This window comes from Watersipora subatra, chromosome 3 (genome assembly GCF_963576615.1).
Source record: "Watersipora subatra chromosome 3, tzWatSuba1.1, whole genome shotgun sequence".
Lineage (NCBI taxonomy): Eukaryota > Metazoa > Bryozoa > Gymnolaemata > Cheilostomatida > Watersiporidae > Watersipora > Watersipora subatra.
The window spans coordinates 15551883-15578540 of NC_088710.1; the positions used below are offsets into that span (position 1 = coordinate 15551883).

Below are 26658 nucleotides of genomic sequence, written 5' to 3' on the forward strand. Positions count from 1 at the left end.
CTTTAGAATGCCTATTTTACCCCCAATCTAAGCAGTATTCCGGTTTATCTCTCAAGTTCTCACCGCCATTGGTTTGATAGTCTAACTCCAGTTGGACTACCAACTGTAGTTAGACTACCGATTGGATTACAGCGAACTGTTTGCTTTTGGAAAAGATGAATTTCTTTTTTGCTGGGAAGCTGCTAAGCTGAATTCTTGTGATAATTTCCTGATTTTCTAGAAGTTCCGCAACCATTGCTATACATTGCTCAGCAATACATTCATTACAGCGTAATTGCCAAGGGTTAAGAAAAGTTGCTGGTGCCTTGAAAATTACTACTGATCGAAGGGGTGTCACACAACCCCTGAAACATTTATATCCACCTCTTGGAGAACACTGCCCTTCTCTTATACTTGTATATGAAGTTTTGCATCCTCTGCTTTCTTGGAATTGTCTATCCTATCTATTTGTAATTCAAGCGTTGTCTGTTTTGTGTACTTTTCAAGTCACTTATGATCTATTTGCTCACTCTTTGAACTGTTTTCTTCAGCCTTCATAGGATGGTCTGCCATGCATCTAGAGAGGAAAGCTACACCCTTGCTTCAGGGTGTAGCTTTCCTCTACAGATGCATGCTTTCCTTTGTATATGTGCACTTTCCTCTAAAGATGTATGCTTTCATCTATAGATTAATCCTTTCATCTATAGACGCATGCTTTTCATCTATAGATGTACGCTTTCATCTATAGGTGTATGCTTTCATCTATAGGCGTATGCTTTTATCTATAGACACATGCTTTTGTCTATAGGCGTATGCTTTTATCTATATGTAGACACATGCTTTTGTCTATAGATGTATACTTTTATCTATAGGTGTATGCTTTTATCTATAGATGTGTGCTTTCATCTATAGATGTATGCTTTCATTTATAAATATATGCTTTCATCTATAGATGCATGCTTTATTCTATAGATGTATACTTTTCTCCATTGATCTATGTTTTTTGCTTCACAAACAGTCTAGATCTGTTTCTTATATGTCCTTTATGACATTGTTTACTTTCCTAAATCTCACCAAAATTAATCTTTGAAATCTTTCCAGGTTCTACATTCCAGCGCTACAACTATAACTCGATGCTAGCAGGCATGCCATACTAGTAGTGTTGTCATGTATAAGTTTTCAGTTAAGTGAAGTGCACATGATATTATTACTTTACAGCTATCTTGAACTCCTTGCGCACAATTGGGACAGATACATCAATACTATCAGATCCAAGTGCGCTGCCAGAGCAAGCTAGGGCTGCTGTGCTTACTAAAAACTACTCTACTGCTGGCCCTATAGACCAAGATTCTCAGTTTTCTACATATTTATCACAGACAACTAATTTACCTTCATAGCCTGGGCTCTCTTGATTTTATTATTTGTGTCATTTTGCACACTTATACTTAGCCTTTGAGTTCAACCAGTTCCAGTATGCCTGTGCCCTTCAGACATTTTTAGGCAGCATTTGAATTTTTCTGACACTCGCTTTATTTTCATATCATATTCGCATATATGTACAAACACTATTTATCTTTTGTATGACTTTTCACTATTCTTGGTATATTTGCTTACCTTGACTTTAATATTGGTAATAAATTGTGCACAAATATATGGCCATTGTTTTAAAGTAATTCATCTGTTCATATAATCAATGTTTCATAGAAGATTCAGCAGATAAGTGACTTCAAAAATGGTCTTATGCAATATGACATAGATGTACCAAATTATTTATGCAGTATGAATTAAGAAATTCATGCAGAAAACATCTAGTTTGGTTATAGAAATGAGTTGCATCTGTATCACACTGAAACCATTTCCAGAAGCTCTTCATAGGCTGGGCGCTCGTATGTTTTTAGCGCTGGCGCACTTCATGACATCAACTGTAAGCTTGTTAAGTGGCCTACTGGCTCTTCATAAATTTTGTAATAGCTCTTCATAAGTCTTTGCATATATGACAACAAATTTACCATACAATACCGATACAAACAATCATACAATAGATATTACATTCATAAAGCTCTCTCTAAACACACGTTATTTTTTAGCAAAGTAACAAGAAATCCATGCTACCCAGTTTCTAAAGTTGAAACCTTTTTAAGAGTGTCTTGCTACATGTCAGAGTAGTACCTTAAACTCGGTGCCTTTTTTAGCCTTCGCTCTTCTTGCGATGGTTTTATTATCTGCTTTTTACGCTTGTGGATCTTGATTTGCCAATCTTTACTATGATAAGAGCCCTGTCCATCCATGGTTTGATGTTGGGAAAAAAATTGCGTTATTCAGGATGCAAACTTACTACATTTAGCTTCACAGGCGGACACTCCCACTAGCACCAATAGATGGCCTTCACAAATTTTAGAATAATTGCGTGCATAGTTATTACACCTGACAATCTCTCACGGCGCACTGGGCTGTCTGGCTATTGGTGTATCCATCCACAACATAGCTAAAGGTTGGCGTAAAATATTGCTTTATACGCGATCCATGACATTCCACCCAACCTAATCAATCGCATTTCAGAATACTTGTGCACATATTGGTTTCTGTGTTTTATCGGTATACCTGAAAATTTCTGGCTAGTAATGAATAAAATGACCATAGCCAAAATTGTGACTGCATCCTATTTCAATGGTTGATCATTACCTTTGATTTTGATTGCACATTTTTAAAACGATACTATGGTTGGGCAATACCGGTTTTACACAGGATGAGCGCACAACTCTAAAGAGTATTCAATATACTCTGAACTTGACGCTCAATAGAGTTTACAGTCTATTTCTTGACCATGTCATACAACAGGTTTGTGGAAATGACACAGTTGATCAGAGAGCTCAACTCTCAACCAGTGGCTGGTACTTCTGAACTTCAACTACAGCATGTTTAGATGAAAACTTCCCTACTGTAAGTTCTTAATAACTTCAGGGCATCTTTGAATTTTTACTCAAAACACAAGAGGCATCATTTAGTTCTAGATAAAAGGCTCTCATCTGCTTCTATTACAAAAAAATGAGCAATATTTCATAACGCAGTGGAAAAAATTTAGGTTGTTCATCTGTTCAGAAGGTAGGAGATTAAGAGCATACACTTGTAAATGCAACAGGCAAAAATCTTTATGGTCGATGTGTGTGTGCGTGCGTGCATGTGTGTGTTTTATTTCATCAATTAGTAGAAACATAACATTAAGCAAAAATAAAGATATAGTTATAATATTGATTTAAGTTAAACAAAATAATAAAGTTTATTGTTAGTTAATAATGAAATTCCTATTGTTAAGGCATGATGATATAAAACGCATAAAAAGATTCGCTAGGTCCATACCCAAGTTCTAGGTACAAACGATAATAAACATTAGAGCTGTTTGATTTGAAACCCAACAGCCCTGACTAGGAAAGATTGCTTCTTGTTACCGGATATTAAATTATCTGTTTAAACATTTTTAACAATACCTAGCTGAATCGCTTACACATCCTGACTGTGTACAACTATAAAAGTATAATTTATTTTATTTATTCACAAATATAAAAAGAGAACAAGTTTCAATATTAAATTGCATAAAAGTTAAGAATGATTTCCGCTATTTCACCCTGTAGTATTCGTAAACCTCTATGTCCGAATGTTTTAGCTGAATTGAGGCTAGTATTTTTCTGCTCCTAAATATTGTATACGACCTGATTGCCCGTGTTGTAACATTTTAAATACAGTTTCAAAATATTTACAATTACTAAAATCCGCATTCACATACCTAAATCAAGTTTGTAGACAGACAGATAGAAGCTTAGATTCTATAACATTGTTCTACTGAAGCTTGGTTATAAACTTGTAGACAATTTAGTCGTGTTGCCATGTAGACAAAAAGCTTACAATCAGAAGTTTTTAGCTACAAGGTAGAAGTAGACACGATCTAGAGACTGTCAGATTGTAGGTAATTGTTATTGGCTTAAAAATCTGACTCACATGTGGAAATTGCCTCGCATCCGTCTTAGCTCTTGCGCGACATTCTCAAGTTTTCTAATGTTTTAAACAATGAATTTAAATATATATTATTGCATTGAAGACGGAATAAAATCAATAAGGACGCAAACCAGTGGGCTAGTGCTTCGTGTGTATCGCTAAGTGTCATTGATTCATTCCATGCCCTCGCGGTCTCCTGTGTCCTCTGATCACAGCTTCTCTCCAGCTACATCTCCTACCTAGCAGTACCTACACAGCAGGTAAGTAGGTGCCTTTAATCTCCTACCTAGCAGTACCTACACAGCAGGTAATTAAGTACCTTTAATCTTTTACCTAGCAGTACCTACACAGCAGATAATTAAGTACCTTTAATCTTTTACCTAGCAGTACCTACACAGCAGGTAATTAAGTGCCTTTAATCTCTTACCTAGCAGTACCTACACAGCAGGTAAGTAAGTAAGTGCCTTTAAAACTATCTTTTCTTTCTCTTACATCTCATCATTCAACCATGTTATGCCATAGGGTTAGTATATAATGTATATCAAATGTAACTAGTGTGTCTATAGGTGAAACAGAAGTGTTGAGGGGTCTGATTTTTGTTTATATTGATGGTATAGATCTATATTTACTAACAAAATCATTCATTACACATGTTTTAGCAAATATAAACTAATTATGTGAAATATGTTGAAGAGATGATGCGAGGTTACAATTTATTATCAATGGTAGTGCCTTCATTATACATCCAATAAAATATTGTCTCTTATATTACACATCCAATAAAATACTGTCTCTTATCTTTACATTTCCTTGTGAACCAAATCGCAGACTGTATATAGCGGTCTGTTGCAGTAATTGCAGCATCTACCAACCTAATTGAAGCAAGCATATACCTAGATGGTCTCCAAATACTGACTATTATAATGTGTCGATTTGTTAACTATATGGAAAAAGGCGTAGAAAATCTTGTAAAATGCTGAATCTTATCATGTGTCACTTCTTGCAGCTACCTAAGTCAGTTTCCACAAACTTCAATTATAATGATATGCACATATAAATATGACTTAGAAATTTTATGTATTTGAATGTAACCAAAAATTTGTAACGCTTTCAAAAATGCATTATGTTGCGATGCTGTTACTCTCTACAGTTTTGTGTCAGCGCTGGACCATGTAAGTAAAACAAACATGAGCAAATATGATACACTAACTCCAGTCGTTTCATTTCACCAAGCTGTTACGTAAGCCAAGTGCCTTTCCTTGAATGAGTTGGGTGTAATGCGGTGACGATTGTGTGCGTTTAAAAGCGCTGAGTTAGCACCCTCTCGGGGATCGGCTAAACTTGCCACGATAAAATTTGAGAGCGGAGAAGCTAGCTACTAATTATGTAACAACAATAATAGCTGTGCAATGGGCTATGTATTGATTACTTAATTGTCGCCTTCGATGGAACCTATCAAGTAGAGCCTTGCTGTCGGATACTCTGTCACACACTGCTCTATCAGCTGACAGTCAGCTGTTTAAGATATCAGACAGGTGTCTGGCATTTGACTGGTTAGTACTCACTAACATAGCCTAGAGCTGTCTATATCATTGACAGGTGCCTAAAGCTTTGGCAGTCACAGCTTGTCTTGGTGACAGTCTGACACTTTTAGCAGGTGACTGCCTTTGAGTAGAGCCGACAGCAATCTTTCCTAGATATTCTAGCTAAATAGCTGGTTATGGATGTGCACATATTGGAGTGTAGCTTTTTGGCAAATGTGTTTACTTCAGTTCTAGAGATTTTAGCCGTAGTTTAATAAGCTATTACAAGTGTACATATATTAGGTAAATCACAGTGCATGTAAAGGCAATCATCGGGCTATGAGCTTTCTGATAATCAGATGCAGTTTTATGTGTACTGAGAAGAGTGTAAGATAAATTCAGAGCTTTCGAGTTTGAAGGGATAAAAACCTAGAGAAGAAAATGCCATTGAAAAGTTTAGGAAATGGAAAATATTTTATGATGATTAAAATCAACATAGACTCTGTGCAGTTGAGACTTCTCTGACAACTAAATCAATCCTGACTGTAATATACCGTTGTATGCTTTTAAATACTGTTATATGATGTTACATACTATTATATACTTTGATATACTGCTATATATCAAAGTTGCATTATGTTATATACTGCATAGTGTTATATACTGATATATATGTTTATATACTGTTACATACTTACTGTTATATATTGTTGTATATTTTATACTGTTATATACGCTTACATTTTGTTATATACTATACTGTTACATACTGTTATATACTATACTGTTACATAATGTTATATTTTCTTATATACTTTTATATAGTTCTTTATACTGTTATATACTGTTATATACTTCTTCATACTGTTATATACTGTTATATACTTCTTTATATTGTTATATACTGCTATATAGTGTTATATACTATACTGTTATATACTGCTATATACTGTTATATACTTCTTTATACTGCTATATACTTTTATATAGTTATTTATACTGTTATATACATTTATATACTTCTTCATACTGTTATATACTGTTATATACTTCTTTATATTATTATAAACTGTTATATAGTGTTATATATTATATACAAACTAGTCTATATAGTTACAGAGTTAGAGCCAAGAATATTGAAACATAGATATAGAACCAGTTGACCTAGATAGCAAAGTATATGTCCAAACCTATTGTTCTTTAGGCAGGATATCCGTATCAATATTTAATTGAAGTTGGTCAGCAAATCAGATATATGAAGGACTTGGAAAAATATACATTTTGCTTGCATTGAATTGAATTGTAGATGTTTGTGTATAAACTATTTAGCAGTGAACACGTTGTAATCCAGGAAACTCAAACTGAAGGCTGATTAAAGAGTGTCGACCGCTCATAGAACAAATAATTTGGTGTTCTGACTTGCAACTTTTGGCATTTGCAACTCCTTGACTTCAGATTCATAAAGGCTACTAACAACGAGAGGTTGATATTGTTGTGTTGGACTAATGTTTTACTAACGTACGGTATAGCTTGATACCTAGTCTAAGAGCTGTAAATACTGGTGGAAGCTAACTGGTAGATTTAGATGTGCCCAAAATCTGACCGTATTTGAAAGATTAAAATAAAAATGCATCTGACAAAAATCAATGAAAGAAAGTGTCATTAAGAGGTTGTTTAGTAAATGCAAAATGTACTTATGATGATTAAAACCTCCACAGACTTGGTGCAGTTGAGACCCCTTTGACAACTAAATCAATACTTACTAGTTCTTGTTTCTGGAAAGCAGTTCATAACATACTTGTGAAAACTCTAGCGGAACAGTGACCTCACTAGATCAGTGAGATCAGAAAAAGATTCAGTAAGAGACAGTCTATAGTTCCTACTCTTGCTAGTACTGCCTATTGAGGTTATTTCTAGGAACTGCAGGAAGTAGATACGAGTCTTTTGTACTCCTCGCAGTTGGGTACCTGTGAATAGATAGATACATAATATAGAATTCCTGAGGGAGCCTCGATGGGTCAAAACCGAGTGAGCTTACAGCCGTGCGTTAAAAGATGACATCATAACTAGCAATGATTCTACTAAACTTTAGGCTTCTGGGACATGTGGCAGAGCTCAACAGTCAGAACAAAGTATGCTCCTGGATAGATTTAAAGTCTGGCTGGGAGTTGGCAGCGCGGGTGGAAAGGCAATTGACTCGACTGAACTCTTATCTCAGGATTATGCGATGGCCAAGTCATTCAGCGGAGATGATATTGTGGTGAGTAGCGGGTAACAGCGTGACATTTGGAGAATACTGAGGGAGTAGAGCACTGATCAGCTAGTAGCCTTTAGTACGTACTACTTTTAAGTAGCAGGTAGTGTTGGTAGCAGGCTGTTATGTTACTGTGCTTAGTAGTACACTAAAGAAGTTTGAGTAAAATGCTGCTGTTAGCTGGTTTAACTCGTGTTGATGGAGACTGATGTTGTTTGCGCAATGTAAATTTTAATCTGCTGGTGCCAACAAACATTCCCATAGAATCGTTAAAAGGTTTTTGTAGAGGTCTCTAAACTTTATCATAAAATTTTTTATTTACTCCACCATTCAACTTTTGTTTTAGAGTTATTCTCCCCATGTTTGAGTCTATCACAACTGTGTTAATGACGTTTCCGCAGTCATTCGATCCGTTAAGAATGAGTTAATCTAAAAAGTTCCAGTTTGTACAAGGCTTAAAAAATTTTATTATGCATTCCTTTTTATGATTAAAATAGGTATTGCTTTTGGAGATTGAGAAAACTGTTCTGCAACTAAATTATAGCATTTTTAAAGCTTTTAAAATAAAATAAAAACATCTACTACAAAATATGTTGTGTGCAAAAAGGCTAAGTTATTCATTTAAAACAACTAAAATGGCTACAGCAGACTAAACAGTATATTAGAACCGCATCTTCGATTCCCCTAAATCACAACCATGATATCAATATACTATTACGGCGGTGATATAGCTATAGACATAGCGCCTTGAGCTGTTTGCTACAAACATTAGTTTGATTTGTGAGGATGAAAGCAGCCAATAAGAATACACATCCCATGCAAGGTTCAACAAGCATACCTACTCACCACAAAGCACAAGACTGAAGCAAGAATTGTCTTCTCAATGCTATTGCATATAATCATGAAGTTTTTCTGTGTTAATCAATTTTCTAGTTTTACAAGGTTTCTTAAAAAATATTGATTTTATGACAGTGCAAAGTTATTTTAATTTAACAAGTTCAACAGGTAACTTTTAATCCAGATTTTCTGATGCTTTCAGAACATTATTGTAAATATGTGTGCATACGATTATCTTATGTTACATATCATTACAACCTTTAGATTATGGGCTATATGTTAGACAAATATGTATTATTTGTTTTTCATCTGTACTAAAGAGGATCCAAGATAAACCCAAATACTTTATATTTGAATGTGGGCATATTTATGTCGCTGGTATCAGTGTTGAACACAGTTACGCTCGCTCCGCACACCTAAAGTAACCAACATTTCATATCACAACTCAAACAACCACCTGCTAGTGACTTGCTTCATCTTGCAAATGAGCTTTTTATTGATTCGACTGTATGGTTTTTAATTAATCGCCTTATAAGAATAAAATAATTATCTCTCTGTGCCGTAACACACCAGTTTTAGTCTTTTTGATATAGAAAACTGTTTTACGAGGTTCTTTATTTGTTTCCTGAGATTTGGAAGCAAACCAGGATGGCTGGTTCTTAAATCTTGTTAATCTGTTAAAAAGAAAATGTGCTCATATTATGTAAGTTTATAAGAGAGTGTTTCTCCGCTATGCAAACTTTACTGCAGTCATATGGTAAGATATAGATTATTATATACTTAATATGATAGAAAATATTGAATGTTTCTGTGCCAGCAACACTTGAAATCTACAACTGTCTAAAGAAATTTTGAAAAACGCCTACCTTTACAATCACTTTTGTTTGGAGTTACACCTTCTCGTTCAATTTTTGCTATGACAATTACGTTGAATATTATCCACAGAAGTTAATGTTGTATGTAAAAGATATTTAAACCCTTGACTTGTTTTGTTATTGTATTTACTGCTCATAAAAAGAATGACAGTAAAATTATTGCCAATTACTTCCCGCTAAGGTATATGCGACGGTTACCGACAGTTCTAGGTAGTTAGCCTCTCCAAAACTAGAGAATAGGCTAGTGGCGATGTCTTCTTCATGCCCATCGAATTTTTTAGATTCCGAATGTTTGTATAGTTTGATAAAGTTTGGTTTTTAATACAGTATGTTCATCCTCCCTGTTTCTAATCTTCCCTAAGACTGCTAAGAACAAAAGAAAACTTTTTTGACTAGCGGTGATACAAGTTTTTAATTTTCGGCTTCTCATATCAAAAAGGTAGAACAGAAATATTCATGACAGCTAAAACAGAGTGTTCGAAAATCAAAATACAATTGAAGTAAAACTGCTCTAATAGCTTTATCAGTTAATTATCAAACTAAAACTATCAATTTCAGCTCAACCAGCTAATAAACAATATTACTAATTGATATGTAAATCACCTTCAACAATTGACAGATTGGATCACTTTAAATCAGCAGAGAGAAATAAAATACACATATCTTGAAGAGCTTTGATTTCAATGTTAATGGAGATTTTAAAAACTAAAGAAGCGATTTCAGTAAGTCCTGAGGCTCTCAGTTGTTTCCGGTATAATAATAGCTTTAGAAATTGTGATACCAAACAAAAAAGCATGAATAATATATGTTAATTGCTCGGTAACTATTTACTATACATGAAAAATTAAAAAAAATACTAACAAGTGGTGAATGAAGTTGATAAAGATGGAGTTACAAAGAGATAAAATGAATGCTACATGTGACGCTGACGCTGGTCAGCATGTGCAGGAGTGCCTTGTCATGCTATATATGACACTGACACTGGTCAGCATGTGCGAGAGTTCCTTGTCATGCTATATGTGACACTGACACTGGTCAGCATGTGCAGGAGTCCCTTGTCATGTTATATGTGACACTGACACTGGTCAGCATGTGCATGAGTCTCTTGTCATGCTATCACACTTATGATGTCTGTAATAGTCTTTTTGCATTGACATACCATGCTAATAACCAATTTACTTGTCCATCTACCGCCTACTCACAAACTCTGTGCGTTCTTATTTTGATTGTTTCAGTGTTTGTCAAACAGTGCATTCAAAAGAGAGTTTTACAGAACGCATGAACTAAATATAGGCATCTAGGAAACCAATATGTTAAACAGCGTCTAACACTGTTAAAAGAATTGTCACCAAGGTTGCTTGGGTTTTGGACACTCCATAAATCATCAAACAGCTCATAGTGTGCACCGTTTTCTGCAAGCAAACATACAGAGACTATCTAATCACTAAATTAGTAGCAGATTGTAGTACAAAAATACAATGCTATGTTTTAGAACTCAATATTGCATATTTTAAACAAATGTTTACTGTTACATAAACTCAAGAGTTGTTTTCTCCTGTTAACAGCAAAGTCATGGTCCAATCCATATGCATATTAGCATGTGTACGCTGTATACTTAGACTAAATATTAAACCTTCTACTGCTCATAACAGGTCACATATAAATTGTTCATAAATAAATTATGCACTACACTTTACTTTTGATGTTTTTAATTCAAATTAAGCTAAAATTAAAATATTTAAATAACAATAACAATAGCAATAGTGATATCAATCTTTACTAAAATAAAAACAATGATATAAACCCCCGACATGTTGAGGGTTTATATCATTGAATAAAAGCAATCCGTCTCTCCAAAGCCCTGATTAAAGGTTGATAAAAATGATAGCATCGCTTGGGATTCGAACTTGCACATTCAGCTTAGTAGACACTCGAAAATCTGCACCAAATGACCGCTTCTTTAATCTTTCAAAGACATAATTGTGCAGATAGCTAGTCTATGCGGTTTATGGGCACACTTGACAGTCTCTCATGGCACTCCAGACTGCCAGAGTTACTAATAAGAATAATAATAACAATAATAAGAATAATAATAATAAGAATAACAGTAAAAATAATTATTGTTATTATGAGAGATGATGTTAAGAAATACACATTGATACAACAGACAGCCCTGTTAGGATCAGCTAACATCCTTAGGAAGATTCTGTCCACCCCAGAGTGGTGAAACTAGGTCAATAACAGAACAGTAGCCCGGCTTAAGCTGTAATAAAACCAATAATAGTAATAATAATCTGTTTCTTGAATTGAATAAAAGTGATTATTTTCAGTCTTAATCTAGTTTGAGCCAAATATTTAACATGAGAAGTGGACTAGAATACTAACAATTATATAATACGATTAAGTGCTGCCGCGCAACCAACAAAAATTGACATATGCTTGTTGATACGAACATTATTTAAAATGATAAATTGAATTATAGGTCTATAAAATCATCTAGTCAAACCTCTATTCTTAAGAATTCCCACTCAGTTAAAACCCTTTTGCTCTCTCAGTTCAGCTAGCGAGGCTATGAACTATGAACTCAGGCTATGAACTTGAGATTTATAAAACTTTATACTCTTCTTATTTTTGGACTTCTGTTTCTTCTTACTTTTCGTATCTTTTGACTAAAACAGCAGAAATGTGTATATTTAAATATGAATGCTAAACAAATTCACTGACCAGAGTTTTGTAGATTAATGCCAGCATCCGTGTTGAAAAAGAGGCCCTTTTCATGCAAAGTTTTGAGTTGCTGCGAAGGGAAGCTAAACAATATCAAGAGCAGAGATTTGACCAATCAAAATTTATAATTGCCTTGAATATACATTTTGATTGGTTAATAAACTTTGTCACATAAAGTTCTGTTATGACATCCCTATGATAATTTATAGCTTCCTGAGCCGTTGTGATAAAAAATTGTTTCTTGCAAATTATGGCTCGTTTTTTACCCAATGAGCCTACGAGTTTTGAAATGGTTTTGGCTTTTGAAGCATCAGTAAAATGAAATATGCCCTACAGGTATAATATATACTACTTCTGAGTAGTTGGCAGCCTCTTTACATAAATTATTCAGCTCCTTCATCAGGTGACATGATGCTACAGAAAGCGCTGACTCTAACAAGATACACTCACACAAATATGCCACCTCCTTATCACACACGCTGTCAATACTATAAACTGATACACGCTATGCTGCCGTGTGACTTTGTATGAATAGACAGCACTTTAACCGATCAATAAATGCTAGTAAGCCGATACACAATAACGTTGATTACTAATTATATGTCATACAATTCCTATCAAAGGCAGGCAACTTCTGGTCATTCTTAGAGCTGGTCACAATTAGGCTGCGCTGGTCCCATTGTTTTTTTTAATTTTTTCAGAGATTTCCTTCAACTATAATCTTTTATTAGAGTTGTGGCTTTTAGATTAATGTAAGGTTTCCATAAGTTTTATAAGTGTTTCAAGTATAATAAACACCCGCCAATTGTTTTGCTAGCAAGTTGGTACCACTATGAGGGGATAGTGAACGGATTCGCAAGGTTATAGGTTAAATACTAACCTGGGTCTTTCTTTTTGTAGAGGTAGCTTTTCCATCCAGCATTTGATATAATTATGTATAGTAATTGCTCCTGAAGTCTGGGGGGTTTAGTACGCAACAAACTAAAACAATAGCTATAGTGCGTTAACTGTTGAAATGGTGTAAATATTTTGTTATAAACTTGTTTTTATCTGTGCTGAATACTCGTGCGATTATCTTCAGAGCTTGAAGTTTCACTATTCATAGCATTGCTCACGATTTTCACAAATAAATTCTTTTTTATGAAAACTATAACATGGAGAACCTCTCCAGAATGCAAGTGATTAGAAACACCTCGCGTCTGAACATTCGTTTTAAAAATGTTAGCAGCGAATGTACCAACTATAAATAGGTCAACCTGCCTGCAACATTTCACTGCTATAAGCAAATAGGAAACCTAGCTGACAGCATCTCATTCCAGTAAGGAAATGAGTTAGGAATGACTTCTGATTATGTAGCAGTCACCAGGCCCTTATTTCCGTCTCTGCTGTAGTTAGCAACTATTGCCTTTTAACCATGATCAACACCCACTAATCAAAACAGCCTATGGCCGCTCTGAGGGCCATTGATTTTTCAGACTGAATGTATTGATTCACGAGAGAGACTCTCCGCTATTATACATTAATAGCAGCGATGACTTTAGTAAGCATCTCCGATACTCAACTTTTTACGCAGTCAATTTGAGGCGTCAGCATTCTCTAGTCCGTGTCTGTGAGAGCTGCATGCGGCATCCTGAAATTTAAGATAGAGGCAGTTCAATAAGATACAAGGCAGAAGCATGTCAGCAAGCAGACGACTACAACACTATGAAATGGGGAGCAGAAACAGCATTGCTGACGATACGGTAATGGATATCATTTGGGTTTTTGTATTGGCTTGTTTTCGTGTTTCTCTTATTAAATCAGTGAAGTCTCCACTCTTTTGGCAGCAGTTTCTGGCAGCAAGAGTTTGTGCCAAAGATGAGAGACTAGACAATATTATCAATATGTAAATTAGCTACCTGCTAATAAGAGTGTTGGCTTAGAGAATTTTGTCACATACATGGTATAGAGATATACTGCCACATAGGTTGAATTAGTTGCCATCGAAGAAGCTAAACATGAATAGATACAGATTGAGGTCAAGGAGACTACAATCCATCTGCCAACTTTTAATGCTTAAAAACAGACTAGTATCATCTGAAGAAGCCTTAATAAGAGCTTGATGAGTCATAGCCTTTTATCAGTTTGAGTGATGAGGTCTGTTGCGACTTTAAGATCAGCAATGGCCTAGTGGTCTAAAAAGCTGGACCTGCAAACAACAGGTTGGGGCTCAATTTTCAAAAGAGGCATCCAACCTTAGATTGCTCTCTGCAACTGGGTATGTCTCCGGTGATCGAGGTTCCCTTGCCACTGGAATTGGACATGCCCAGCCAATCCCTCAGAGGCATTGTTTGTACAACAATGCTCTTGGAAAACATACATAGCCTCTACATAGGCTATGTATGTTTTCTAAGAGTAGTAAACTAAGCAGGCATAATAATTTTTTGAGGGATTGCGCTCACACAACAAGCACAGTTTTGCATGACTCATCTTTACAACTCTTAATTCATAGTTGTTAGTTAAAACTTCTTCTATGAGCATCACCCATCATGTCCTGATTGACAGCTGACATAGATGTCAAGAGTGCTATAGATGTGTTGAATATCATATGGAACACATCATTCATGTCATAAATGTCACAGATGTAAGCAGATGTAGGGCTTGATTAAATGTCAGATATGTCATATAAGTCAGCTGTACTATAGGTGTAAGCAATGTGACATGTGTCATAAATGTCCGATATGTGACCTTTGTCATATATGGCAGGTATGCGACATGTGTCATAAATGTCTGATATGTGACCTTTGTCATATATGGCAGGTATGCGACATGTGTCATAAATGTCTGATATGTGACCTTTGTCATATATGGCAGGTATGCGACATGTGTCATAAATGTCGGATTTGTGACATATATCATAGATTTCATAAATACCAATAGTGTCCAAATCTCACAAATAACTTATACGCCCTTCGTGTCAGATATTTTATAGATACCATTTATGGTCATGCTGTTAGATATATCATAGTCAGCAATGTGACACCTGTGACACCTGTGACACCTGTGACGCCTGTGACACCTGTGACACATGTGACACCTGTGACACCATATACATTAGTGCCCCAGGTTCCCAGACACTATTCATATTTTATAACCATAGTCATATACTTGTTAGTGTAATGCCTGTCATACATGTAGATGTTGGAGAGACAAGCGATAGATACTGCAGACATCCTACAATGTTATACATGTAGTTGTCAACCACATCAGCCATGCGCATGATACAATTATATTCATTGTATTGTTAAGTACAAAAATGCAACATTATGTTTTAGAACTCAATACTGCATATTTTAAACAAATGTTTTCTGTTACATAAACTCAAGAGTTGTTTTTTTTCTGTTAACAGCAAATTCATGGCCCAATTCATATGCATATTAACTTATATTTACTGTATTTACTTACGGTATACTTAATGAAACTAAATATTAAACTTTCTATTGCTCCTAATATGTCACACATGAACTTTTCATAGATAAATTATGTACTACACTTGACTTTTGATGTTTTCAATTCAAATTAAACTAAAATCAAAATATTTAAATAGCAATAGCAATAGCTATACTATTGATGTTTTAGTTCTTCAATCACATAATAACCATTGTACACAATTTAGAGTACGCAAGTAAAATTTAATCAACGAGCTAATTAGTACCATGTTGATTGACAGAATTTTTCTCAGCAGTATTCTCACCCATTACTAATATGTCAGCTTTGACACCAGCGCTAATATACATGTATTACTAAAATATTAGCGTAGACCGAGATTTTTTTATAATACCAGCAACAGTCTGTCACACTTTTGGTACTGACAGAAAACATGATTCTTCTTTTGTTAATCATAGATTATGTTTAACACGGTTATAAACTATAACATATAAACTTTAACATATAAACTATAACATATAAACTATAACATATAAACTTTAACATATAAACTATAACATATAAACTATAACATATAAACTATAACATATAAACTATAACATATAAACTATAACATATAAACTATAACATATAAACTATAACATATAAACTATAACATATAAACTATAACATATAAACTTTAACAAGGTTATAAACTATAACATATAAACTATAACATATAAACTATAACATATAAACTATAACATATAAACTATAACATATAAACTATAACATATAAACTATAACATATAAACTATAACATATAAACTTTAACATATAAACTATAACATATAAACTATAACATATAAACTTTAACATATAAACTATAACATATAAACTATAACATATAAACTATAACATATAAACTATAACATATAAACTATAACATATAAACTATAACATATAAACTATAACATATAAACTATAACATATAAACTATAACATATAAACTATAACATATAAACTATAACATATAAACTTTAACATATAAACTATAACATATAAACTATAACATATAAACTTTAACATATAAACTATAACATATAAACTATAACATATAAACTATAACATATAAACTATAACATATAAACTATAACATATAAACTATAACATATAAACTATAACATATAAACTATAACATATAAACTATAACATATAAACTATAACATATAAACTTTAACACGGTTATAAACTATTGATATGTTCAAGATTGCCAGAAAACTTATAAACCGAGAGTTGGTATGGGGCGGGATATAATCATCCGCGCATTATGCTTATAATAACCTAGTTATAGAGCAGGATTAGTTCCTTGTTAAAATTATCTGAACCACACAATATTTACATACTCTAAGTTATTAATCTCACGCTTTCATGTTGACTCCTCTGACAGTTTTCAAACTAAAACAACTTTAATCAAGTTAGAGTTCACATTCAACATCAACAACATGATAGCCATACATTGTATTTGTATTCAAATAATGTGTAGTTTACTGTACATTTTACTGAAAGGTATTTTATTTAATTAGTCATTTGGAGGTTTAAAATTTTGAAGTTTTTTGGTTTTTTGGTTTTGTAGGATTGTTGTAATTCCATCGCTCTATATCTAACCAATTTGTATATAAGTATTATATTACACCATATACTCTTGTGATGATTGGAGTCCTGGTATGCAAATGTCTCTGTACAACAGGATGCTGCCAGTGAAACGACAAGTATATCACGAGCTAGCAGCTACCAGAAGCTAAATGGTAATTTAGAGCAAGGAGAGCAGAACACAAGCAAACCTGATGACACGAGGAATCCTGAACTCAATTCTCTTCCCGGAGCTAGCTTCAACTTCATCAACTCTATTATAGGAGCCGGTGTAATAGGTACCCTCCAGATATTAATCTGCTAGTCTGCTAGTGTCGGTGTAATAGGTACCCTCCAGATATTAATCTGCTAGTCTGCGAGTATCGAGTGAAGAGATATGGTTTTATTGATTCCGCTACCTCATCTCTTTCTACCTGGCTGTCGTCAGTGCTAAAGGGCAAAAGCGTTAACTTTTACGTGAAGCAGCATTGGTCTTAACACGCTTTCGCTGGCCCAATAATAAGTTAACATTTATGGTAACGCTAACATGTATAAATGTTGCTTCAACTGTTCTGGGTTTGGCTCAAGGCTAAATGACCAATGACATGTTGTGCTTGTCAGAAAATGGTAAGATGGCTGTTAGCTGCGATGCGTGTAAACTTGTGATACTTTATTAAGTTACTAAATTAATAGAACCAAATAAATAATTAGTCCAAATTATCTGTGAATAAAAATATTAATCACTTCCACATTTATTTTTTATTCTGTTTTTAGTAGTTAATGGCGTGTAAAATGAAAACACTGCTTAAAGTTTATTACTAAACCAGACGTCTTTCTTAGATATCAGAATACACAAAATGTTCTAGCTGTTTTTAAATTTTTCATTGTACCACTTAGCATGTGGGTGTTACATATTTCACCTGTGTTATGGTTGATACAGCAAATATATTGAAGTTATTGATTTTTTTGTGTCTCTATTCACATGTTCAGCTTTAGCTATAATTACGCGGTCTACAAATGTCAGAAAGCAGTTGACATACTTCCAGTAGATCTAGGCAGATACCAGACATAATAATGTCCTTTTCTAAGTCTTTGGGCTGATGTGAAAACAGGGTTGATGATTGTCCCTCATTTTATGTTAATTTCTTGCTGAACTTGTATTCCATGTACCTACTTACACAAACTCAAATAACTGAATAGCACAAAATTATTCGGCTTTAAAACACAAATAATAAACTTACTTTTAGCGTTGAACATTTGGAAGACAGTTTCATAGTCTGAGTTTATAAACATATCCATAAATCAGTCTTGCTTGCTTAGTTTGACCTTGTTGAAGGACAGAGAGAACTACAATGTTTATAACAGCTGTACTAGTCAGACCCACTCTCTACTTCACTTGTAGGCATACCCTACGCCTTGCATCAAGCTGGTATTGGACTTGGAATAATTCTAATCATATCTATTGCTGCTCTCACAGGTTTGTTTTCTGGCCGCATGTTTCTATCAGCAAACTCTCAAAGCTGCTTTAAACAGGTTTAGTTATGCATAACCCATATTCTACTAACTAGCCCTATACTATTATTATATACTTATTTTAATGGAGATACCAAATAGTAGTGTTTAAGAGTTACTAGTCTTGCTTTTGAGTTACAGCTAGTGATAGTTATGAGTCACAGCTAGTGATAGCTATGAGTCACAGCTAGTAATGGTTATGAGTCACAGCTAGTGATAGTTATGAGTCACAGCTAGTGATAGCAATGAGTCACAGCTAGTAATGGTTATGAGTCACAGCTATTGATAGTTATGAGTCACAGCTAGTGATAGCTATGAGCCACAGCTAGTGATAGTTATGAGTCACAGCTAGTGATAGCTATGAGTCACAGCTAGTAATGGTTATGAGTCACAGCTATTGATAGTTATGAGTCACAGCTATTGATAGTTATGAGTCACAGCTAGTAATGGTTATGAGTCACAGCTAGTGATAGTTATGAGTCACAGCTAGTGATAGCAATGAGTCACAGCTAGTAATGGTTATGAGTCACAGCTATTGATATTTATGAGTCACAGCTAGTGATAGCTATGAGCCACAGCTAGTGATAGTTATGAGTCACAGCTAGTGATAGTTATGAGTCACAGCTAGTGATAGCTATGAGTCACAGCTATTAATGGTTATGAGTCACAGCTATTGATAGTTATGAGTCACAGCTAGTGATAGCTATGAGCCACAGCTAGTGATAGTTATGAGTCACAGCTAATAATAGTTTTAAGTCATAGCTAGCAATAGTTATGTCACAGCTAGTAATAGTTATGAGTCACAGTTAGGATTAGTTATGAGTCATAGCTAGTAATGGTTTTGAGTCACAGCTAGTAAGGGTTATGAGTCATCGTTAGTAATAGTTATGAGTCAAAGCTCGGAATATATTTATGAGTCACATCTAGTTATGGTTATGAGTCATAGCTAGTAGTACTTATTGGTTATGATTTTAAGATTTTTCACTCGCAAGCTTGTAAGCCATATGGCTAATGCTACAAGCTGCGAGTGAATGAACACTGCCATAACTAGCAGTGTTTGTGAGTGATTACAAAAAATTTGCATGAGTCATGAACAGTAATGACTAAAAGCAACGATTCTGACAGCAATTAAAAGATCAAAAAACTGTTTAGCCTTTTTAAAATTTGAAAACTATTTTTAAAATGATTACTCAATTTCAGAAGTTGTTCAAATATCTTTTTGCTTCTGTCTCGCTTGAATGCCGTCTCACAGGAAGTCAATGAAGACCAATGGTATAAGCTACTATTTTGAATGAATGGTATTTTTTAGACTACTCTATAGTGCTCTTGATACAAGGAGGTAACTTAGCTAACACAAAAACCTACCAAGGACTAGTGAATACTACTTTTGGTAAAGTTGGTTTTCTTCTGCTAACAGCGATGCAGTTTCTCTACCCTTTTATAGGTGAGCTTTTACATTCCTATTGTTATGGATTCTCTGTGATGCTTGTAGTTTACACACACAAATGTCACAGGCACTAATCTTTACCATATGGCTAATGCTTCCACAATACAGCCTTCTTCGGGAAGTCTTTGTAGATGTGATCAGCTATATCTGTATATGTCTTATTTTTGGCATGATTATAGATGTCTCAATAGCCTGAGGTATAATATTAGAGATAGAATTAATAGAATTATCCATAGAGTGATCACTAAGTCTTAAATATTATACTGTGATGTGAAACTGTGTTCTTGCAGCTATGGTGGGATACAATGTAGTCATTGGAGACAGCATCACAGCTGTTATAGAGAGGATAGGAGGAGGTAAGTCCCAACAGTTTGCCATTTTAACCTCTTAACCACTTTATAGGTAAACGACTAGATGATAGATTAATTTGTCAAACTAATAATAGTACATCTAAAGTCAGCGGCTGTAACCAGCAAATGATGATTAGATTTTAAAGTTTGTAATGTGACAATATTTGTATTTTTCATTTGAATACGATGGGTCAGCTACCTATTCTCATAATCAATCGTTATATAATACTTTATAATACTATATAATAATTATAGTAATAATAATAAGAATGATATTTATATATAATTGTAGAGGCCGTGCATGGCACTGCTCTAGCGAGCAGACAGCTGATCATCGTTGTCACAACTGTAGTCATCATGCTGCCTCTATCTCTTTATAGGGATGTTGCTAAAATTAGTAAGGTAAGTCCACCAAATCAGTAAAACTGATAAATATTATGAAATGTAGCTTGTATGTATGTATAACTCTTTATTGGCATTGGCAATAATCAACAAAATAATGTTTTTCATTATATGGCAAAAAAGGAAAAAATGAGAAGACAGATATCATGAATTATTGATTGAGTTGAACAGACATGTTTTAAAAGTTGGAAATCTAATAGTAGTGCGGAGGAGTCGGCTTAGTGATTTGAAGGTTGTAGAAACAGAAAGTTCATCAACTGAAACATACGATGATGGATGTAGTATGTCGGTGTTATAGAATAGAAAACGATGTTTGTCATTTTAGTGGGAGGATAAATATAAAATTCTGGTCATAGTTTACGCATTAAGTCGTTAAGTTTCATTTTTCTCTTCATATACATGTACTTATTTAGCATTGTAGTTCTTCGACCTTTGTAGCATATCTATCTAGATTTGCGATCTCTTAATAGCATTTCTATATAGAGTTGTGATCTCTTTGGCATATTTAACTAGATTTATAATCTCTTTCAAGATGCGGTCATTTTATTTTGATCATGCTAATTTGATTTGTGCTGACCAACCTACTGATTTATATCCAATATATATGTAACAGGCGGATGACCTTTTTTATAAGTTTGTATATGGTAGCTAGTAACAGCTTTTGGTATGAGGGCTAATTACATGTAGGCTGGTTCCACCAATAATATATTGGTATCCGTAATAACATTTTGGTTAAAATGGTAAATTTATCAGTTATATCTAGGCAGACCAACCGACTAAAAAGAACATACAATTAGGTGACGATCAGACTGACAAAAAAGATGATCTTTAGTTAACCATCAGGTTTTTTATTAAACATTTATAATGAATGCAAACTTAAATGCAATATTATATATATTATTTAAATTATATAATATATATAATTTGTATACTATATATATTATATAAATTATATAATTTATATAATATTATATATATGATATATTTATGTCATATTACATAGTACAAGCTATATATATATGGCTTGTGCTATATATATATATATGGCTTGCGCTATATATATGGCTTGCGTTATATATATATGGCTTGCGCTATATAGCCTATATATGGCTTGCGCTAAATATATAATTATATCTTTTTTGACCAACTAAATAGGTTTATTTCTGTTCTTTGTAGGCATCACTGCTGTCGCTGCTTCTAGTCATATTTATTCTCTTTGCCATGCTTGTGAAAGCCATTCTGTTACGAGACCCAGAGTAAGTCATGTTACTCAACAAGTATGTTTATAGAAAAATGAATATTCTGTTTATATTTGCTTATCCTCTAAAGAGAATTTTTTTAAAAATTTTAAATCATGAAAGGCCACTATTTTTAAAAATACCGACAAAACCTTCATGACCTGACATCAATCTTTCAGGCAGCTAATCCTCTTGAAAGTATTATGGTTGGCAACTTGCCAAACTCTGTGAAATGTACAAATAAATATGTACATATATTTATTAGTACATACCTGATGAGTTTCTTCCCAATGGCTCTTTAGACTCTATTGATAGGTATTAGTAGAGAGTTTAATTTGTTTATTTTATGCTCATAAGAATAATAAATCTTCCCCGCTGCGCTGAAAACTATGATAGAGTCAGCAGATATCAAAACATCGGAAAAAGTAAAAACTAATAATTTGGTGATTAAAGAAGATTGCTTTCTACTAAAAAGCCACTTAAGGAGTACTTGGGATGAATAGAGCAGCAGATTAGAACATTATATTGTATATAATATTATATTGTATGTATATAATATTATATTGTATGTAATATTATATTATATTGTATATATTATTGTCTTAAATATTATAATATAATACATTATTGTATTACAGAATTTAATGTAAAATAACATATAGAATATTTGCCAAACATACTATTTTTCAGCTAAACAAAGCTCTTACTTCAACTAATGTTTTTGTGTCACAAAGCTAATCAGTTTGCACCATCTTATAGACTTATAACAGACGATGCCTGGGACTTTGCTCACCCCGACTTCGCTCAATCAATTGGCATTCTAAGCTTTGGTAGGTTTCCATTTCTCATACTTCTTACACATAGCATCTTCCTACATATAACATGTTTTCTAAGCATGGATGTTACTGAGATAAGTCTATTAGTATCTCAGTGATACTGAGGTAAGTTTATTAACAATTTAACATATCAACAATACTGAGGTAAGTTTATTAATATATCAGCGATACTGAAGTACGTTTATTAATATATCAGCTCAGCGATACAGAGGTAAGGTTATTAGTATATCAGCGATCCTGAGGTAGGCGTATTAACATATCAACCACACTGAGGCAAGTTTATTAATATATCAGTGATATTGAGGCACGTTTATTAACCTATCAGTTGCAGCAGCTGCTCCACAATAAATGGAAAAAGCTAGTAGAAGCAAAACATCCATGCATGAATATTCGTGACCAGCTAATAGGCAGAGAGTTTACACTTCGAAACTTATTACTGTTATTGTTAAAAAACTGCACATAACGATAGTCCAAGTAATAACAATAACAGTAATAAGTTTCGAAGTGTAAGCTCTCTGCCTATTGTTATATATTGAAGTCAAAATTATTATTTTATTTATTTTAGCCTACATGTGCCATCACAACTCATTTCTCCTTTACACATCACTCGAAAACCCAACTGAGCAGCGCTGGAATTTGGTGACTCATATCGGAGTCTTGACGTCCATGTTTATTACATTATTGTTTGGTATTCTCGGATACATCACATTTACTGGACACGTACAAGGTACATACCGATCTCTTAAATACCATTACTTGAGAGTATTTGTTGTTGTCTTGTAATATTATAGCATTAATATTATCTTTGAGGAAAGACTGTAGAACAATAACATCTTTAAAATGCTACCTCAATAGCTCACCACTGCCCACATATATTTATAATAGGCCTTGTAATAAATACTTTCTGTACTTTTTGTATCAAGTTAAAACAAGTTTTTTTCTACTTAACAAATGAATGCCTTTTTAAAAAGTTATTTTGACAGTAAAAGTTGTATTGTCATGCTGATATAGACTTTTACAAGATACACAACTCCTAATTACGGTAGACCAAGGTCAACTTACCCTGTATATTTGTAGGAGATGTTTTACTCAATTATTGCTTCGAAGATGATTTCATGAATGTAGCGAGGTTTGCTTACGCTATGAACATTGTACTAACATGGCCGCTAGAATGCTTTGTCACCAGAGAGGTCATTGAGAATTCAATATTTGCAACGAAAGAGCCACAGCTGGGCAGACACATGATAATTACTGTGATAATAGCGGCGCTCACCTGTGGCATCTCTATGGCAACAGACTGCGTTGAGGTGGTGCTACAGTTCAATGTACGTATGTGTAAATAATATGCACACTTGCGTGTATATTACCTTCTTATATAAGGAGCAAGCTCTGAGCACACTAATTGTATTGAGAAGCTAAGAAGCCATGTTTGCTGTATTAATATTAATACATGTACAGACAACTCTCATTTGCTCAGACTGATACAGATTGGGAATGTCAGGACATTGAAAATTGAGTGCTGTACATTACATTAAACAGCCTATATTGTCTCATACACATACTCCTAGACTACACTATGGTACAATATGCCTAAACAGTATACATGAGAGAGTAAAATACAGCTATACCTATCAATAGGGTTATTGTATACTATTAATAGCAGTAATAATAACACGTGATAATCACAGTACAACACTCTGGAAGGAAACTCACGCCCACGCATATCTGGTTGATTGTCTGATTGATTTACAGTTCAGATGATTGAGACTTGATGAAAATGGTAAATAAACTAACATTGGCTGAGAATAGCTAGGCTAGAATAGACAGCATATTTTAGAAAAGATGTGTTGATTAGGGCTGCTTGCTGATTGGCTTTTTGTACACCTAGAAGTGCTTGTCACTTTAACAATCTGTACCTCACGCCAAGATGGCTTGTATTAATACTATTATTATTAGCACTGATATTATATCATTATTATTAAAATGCTTTGAATCTTTTTTCAATTTAAATTTAGCCATCTAAAGAAAAGCTCAACCCTCAAAGGAAAAAGATATTCTGAAGTCTAAAACAATATGAATTTTACATTTGATAACAGCCAATTGGCAAATACTTTATTTCTCCGGTTGTTAAGTAGCCAACAGGATTGATGATCTCATTGGTAGTCAAGTAATAACTGATCACCGCCGCGTATAGTCTATATTGTATATTATAGATAATTATTATAGATGCACACTACATCTATAATCAAAAGTATGTATATTTTTTGGGAATATTTTCATCTGAAACAAACAATTCACTAAAAAGCTTGTAGACAATAATTCAATGTATCATCATTTAGTCTGAGGTTTTTATATTAATGTTCAATTTGCAGGGTGTTCTGGCCGCCATTCCGCTAGCATTTATATTTCCACCACTGTGTGTACTAAGACTACAACAGGAGCCTATCTTATCCCTGAAGAGTATACCAAAGATAGCAGTCGCATTATTTGGGATTATATCTTCTATACTGGGATTTGCTATGACTCTATTACGTATAGCAGAAGGTCAGGTATGCGGGCATATGAAAACACCCGCCTACTGCCCCTCAGCCACCGAGTCTTACACTAATTTCACTGATTACTATGGCAACATGACAACAGGAAATTATAGTATGTATGGTAATACGTCTACATTATCTTAGTATTTACACCCTAGCCTCAGAGCCACCACATGACATGTCAGTAGGGGTTCTATGTTGAATGTTGATAAACCAAAATAAGAATTACTGTTCATCTTTTTATTCTATGATAATAAACACTTATTATTTATTGTCTAACTTCCAATGCATTTATTTCTTATCAACAAATTTAAATCTGCACAAAACTCCACGAAAAAAAACTAGCTACATTTTGTGAGATGTTGCATAACTGCTTTTGTCGACCTGTTTTCTTTATAACCTGTTAAAAGTGTGGACATTATTGCAACCTTTTGTTAAAGTGGCGTTAACATTAATTGTTAAGAGAATGTGAAAATACGCTGTTTACAGACTCGGAGTTACAGCAGAACGTTCCCAGCATGTATTGTACTAGCAGGCTTCGTACTCATACTTAAAAACTCCTTTAATGACCATCAGAAACATTTGAAACAATTTTTTTTGCTAATGAAAATGTTAAATAATAAAAAAAACTGATAATACAAGAACTTTCAAAACTAGGTCAGTACTGAGAGAGAGTTACTCTCACCATAGAGCCTTACATAGACTCTCTACTCCAAGCTAGCAGCGGTTCATTTTAATCGCTTAATCAATTAGGTAACAGCAAGAGTGAAATCTTTCTAATCGTGCATAGTTAGCTGTATGTATGTATGAAGCACCAATCCCCATCTTCAGAGATTGTCATGAATGGAGTTTGAACTGCCAGCCTTGCAACCATAACTCCTCAACCCAACCATCTGCGGCATTCTGGCCACCTTATCTGCTATTCCTTATAATGCTACCTGACAGTTTTATCATAGGGAGGGTCATGAAAAGAGATCTTATTGTAACATCTTTAATAAAAAGTGGATTGAACCTAACTGCTGCCCACATTTATGATAAGGATTAAATTATTTACAAGTATTCAAGTTCATTATGTTAATTCAAATTCACAAATTAAAGTAAAACAAAGAAAAAATGA

General features: G+C 33.9%; 2 protein-coding genes across 3 annotated transcripts in view; both read left to right on the top strand.

Annotated features, from left to right (window-relative positions):
- LOC137391525 (carbohydrate-responsive element-binding protein-like) overlaps positions 1-1624 on the top strand; it is a 34100-nt gene extending 32476 nt beyond the window's left edge. For both annotated transcript variants that reach the window (XM_068078028.1, XM_068078027.1), the window contains one exon: positions 1198-1624. In XM_068078028.1, coding sequence (XP_067934129.1) covers positions 1198-1376 — 179 coding nt within the window. In that variant the 3' untranslated portion in view covers positions 1377-1624. The remainder of the gene's footprint in view (positions 1-1197) is intronic.
- A 12181-nt stretch (positions 1625-13805) lies between these two features.
- LOC137390378 (putative sodium-coupled neutral amino acid transporter 11) lies at positions 13806-25685 on the top strand. Its single transcript, XM_068076710.1, has 11 exons — positions 13806-13924; positions 17338-17518; positions 18622-18696; positions 20041-20175; positions 20469-20534; positions 20821-20930; positions 22107-22186; positions 22928-22998; positions 23570-23731; positions 24082-24329; positions 25377-25685. The coding sequence occupies exons 1-11, from the start codon at positions 13859-13861 to the stop codon at positions 25683-25685; spliced, it is 1503 nt and encodes a 500-aa protein (XP_067932811.1). The 5' UTR covers positions 13806-13858.
- The last annotated feature ends 973 nt before the right edge of the window (positions 25686-26658 follow it).

Coding starts and splice junctions, on each gene's coding strand:
- LOC137390378 (XM_068076710.1), top strand. CDS start 13,859: ATGTCAGCAAGCAGACGACTACAACACTATGAAATGGGGAGCAGAAAC. Junction 13,925..17,337: donor ACAGCATTGCTGACGATACG/GTAATGGATATC, acceptor TCTGTACAACAG/GATGCTGCCAGTGAAACGAC. Junction 24,330..25,376: donor AGGTGGTGCTACAGTTCAAT/GTACGTATGTGT, acceptor TTCAATTTGCAG/GGTGTTCTGGCCGCCATTCC.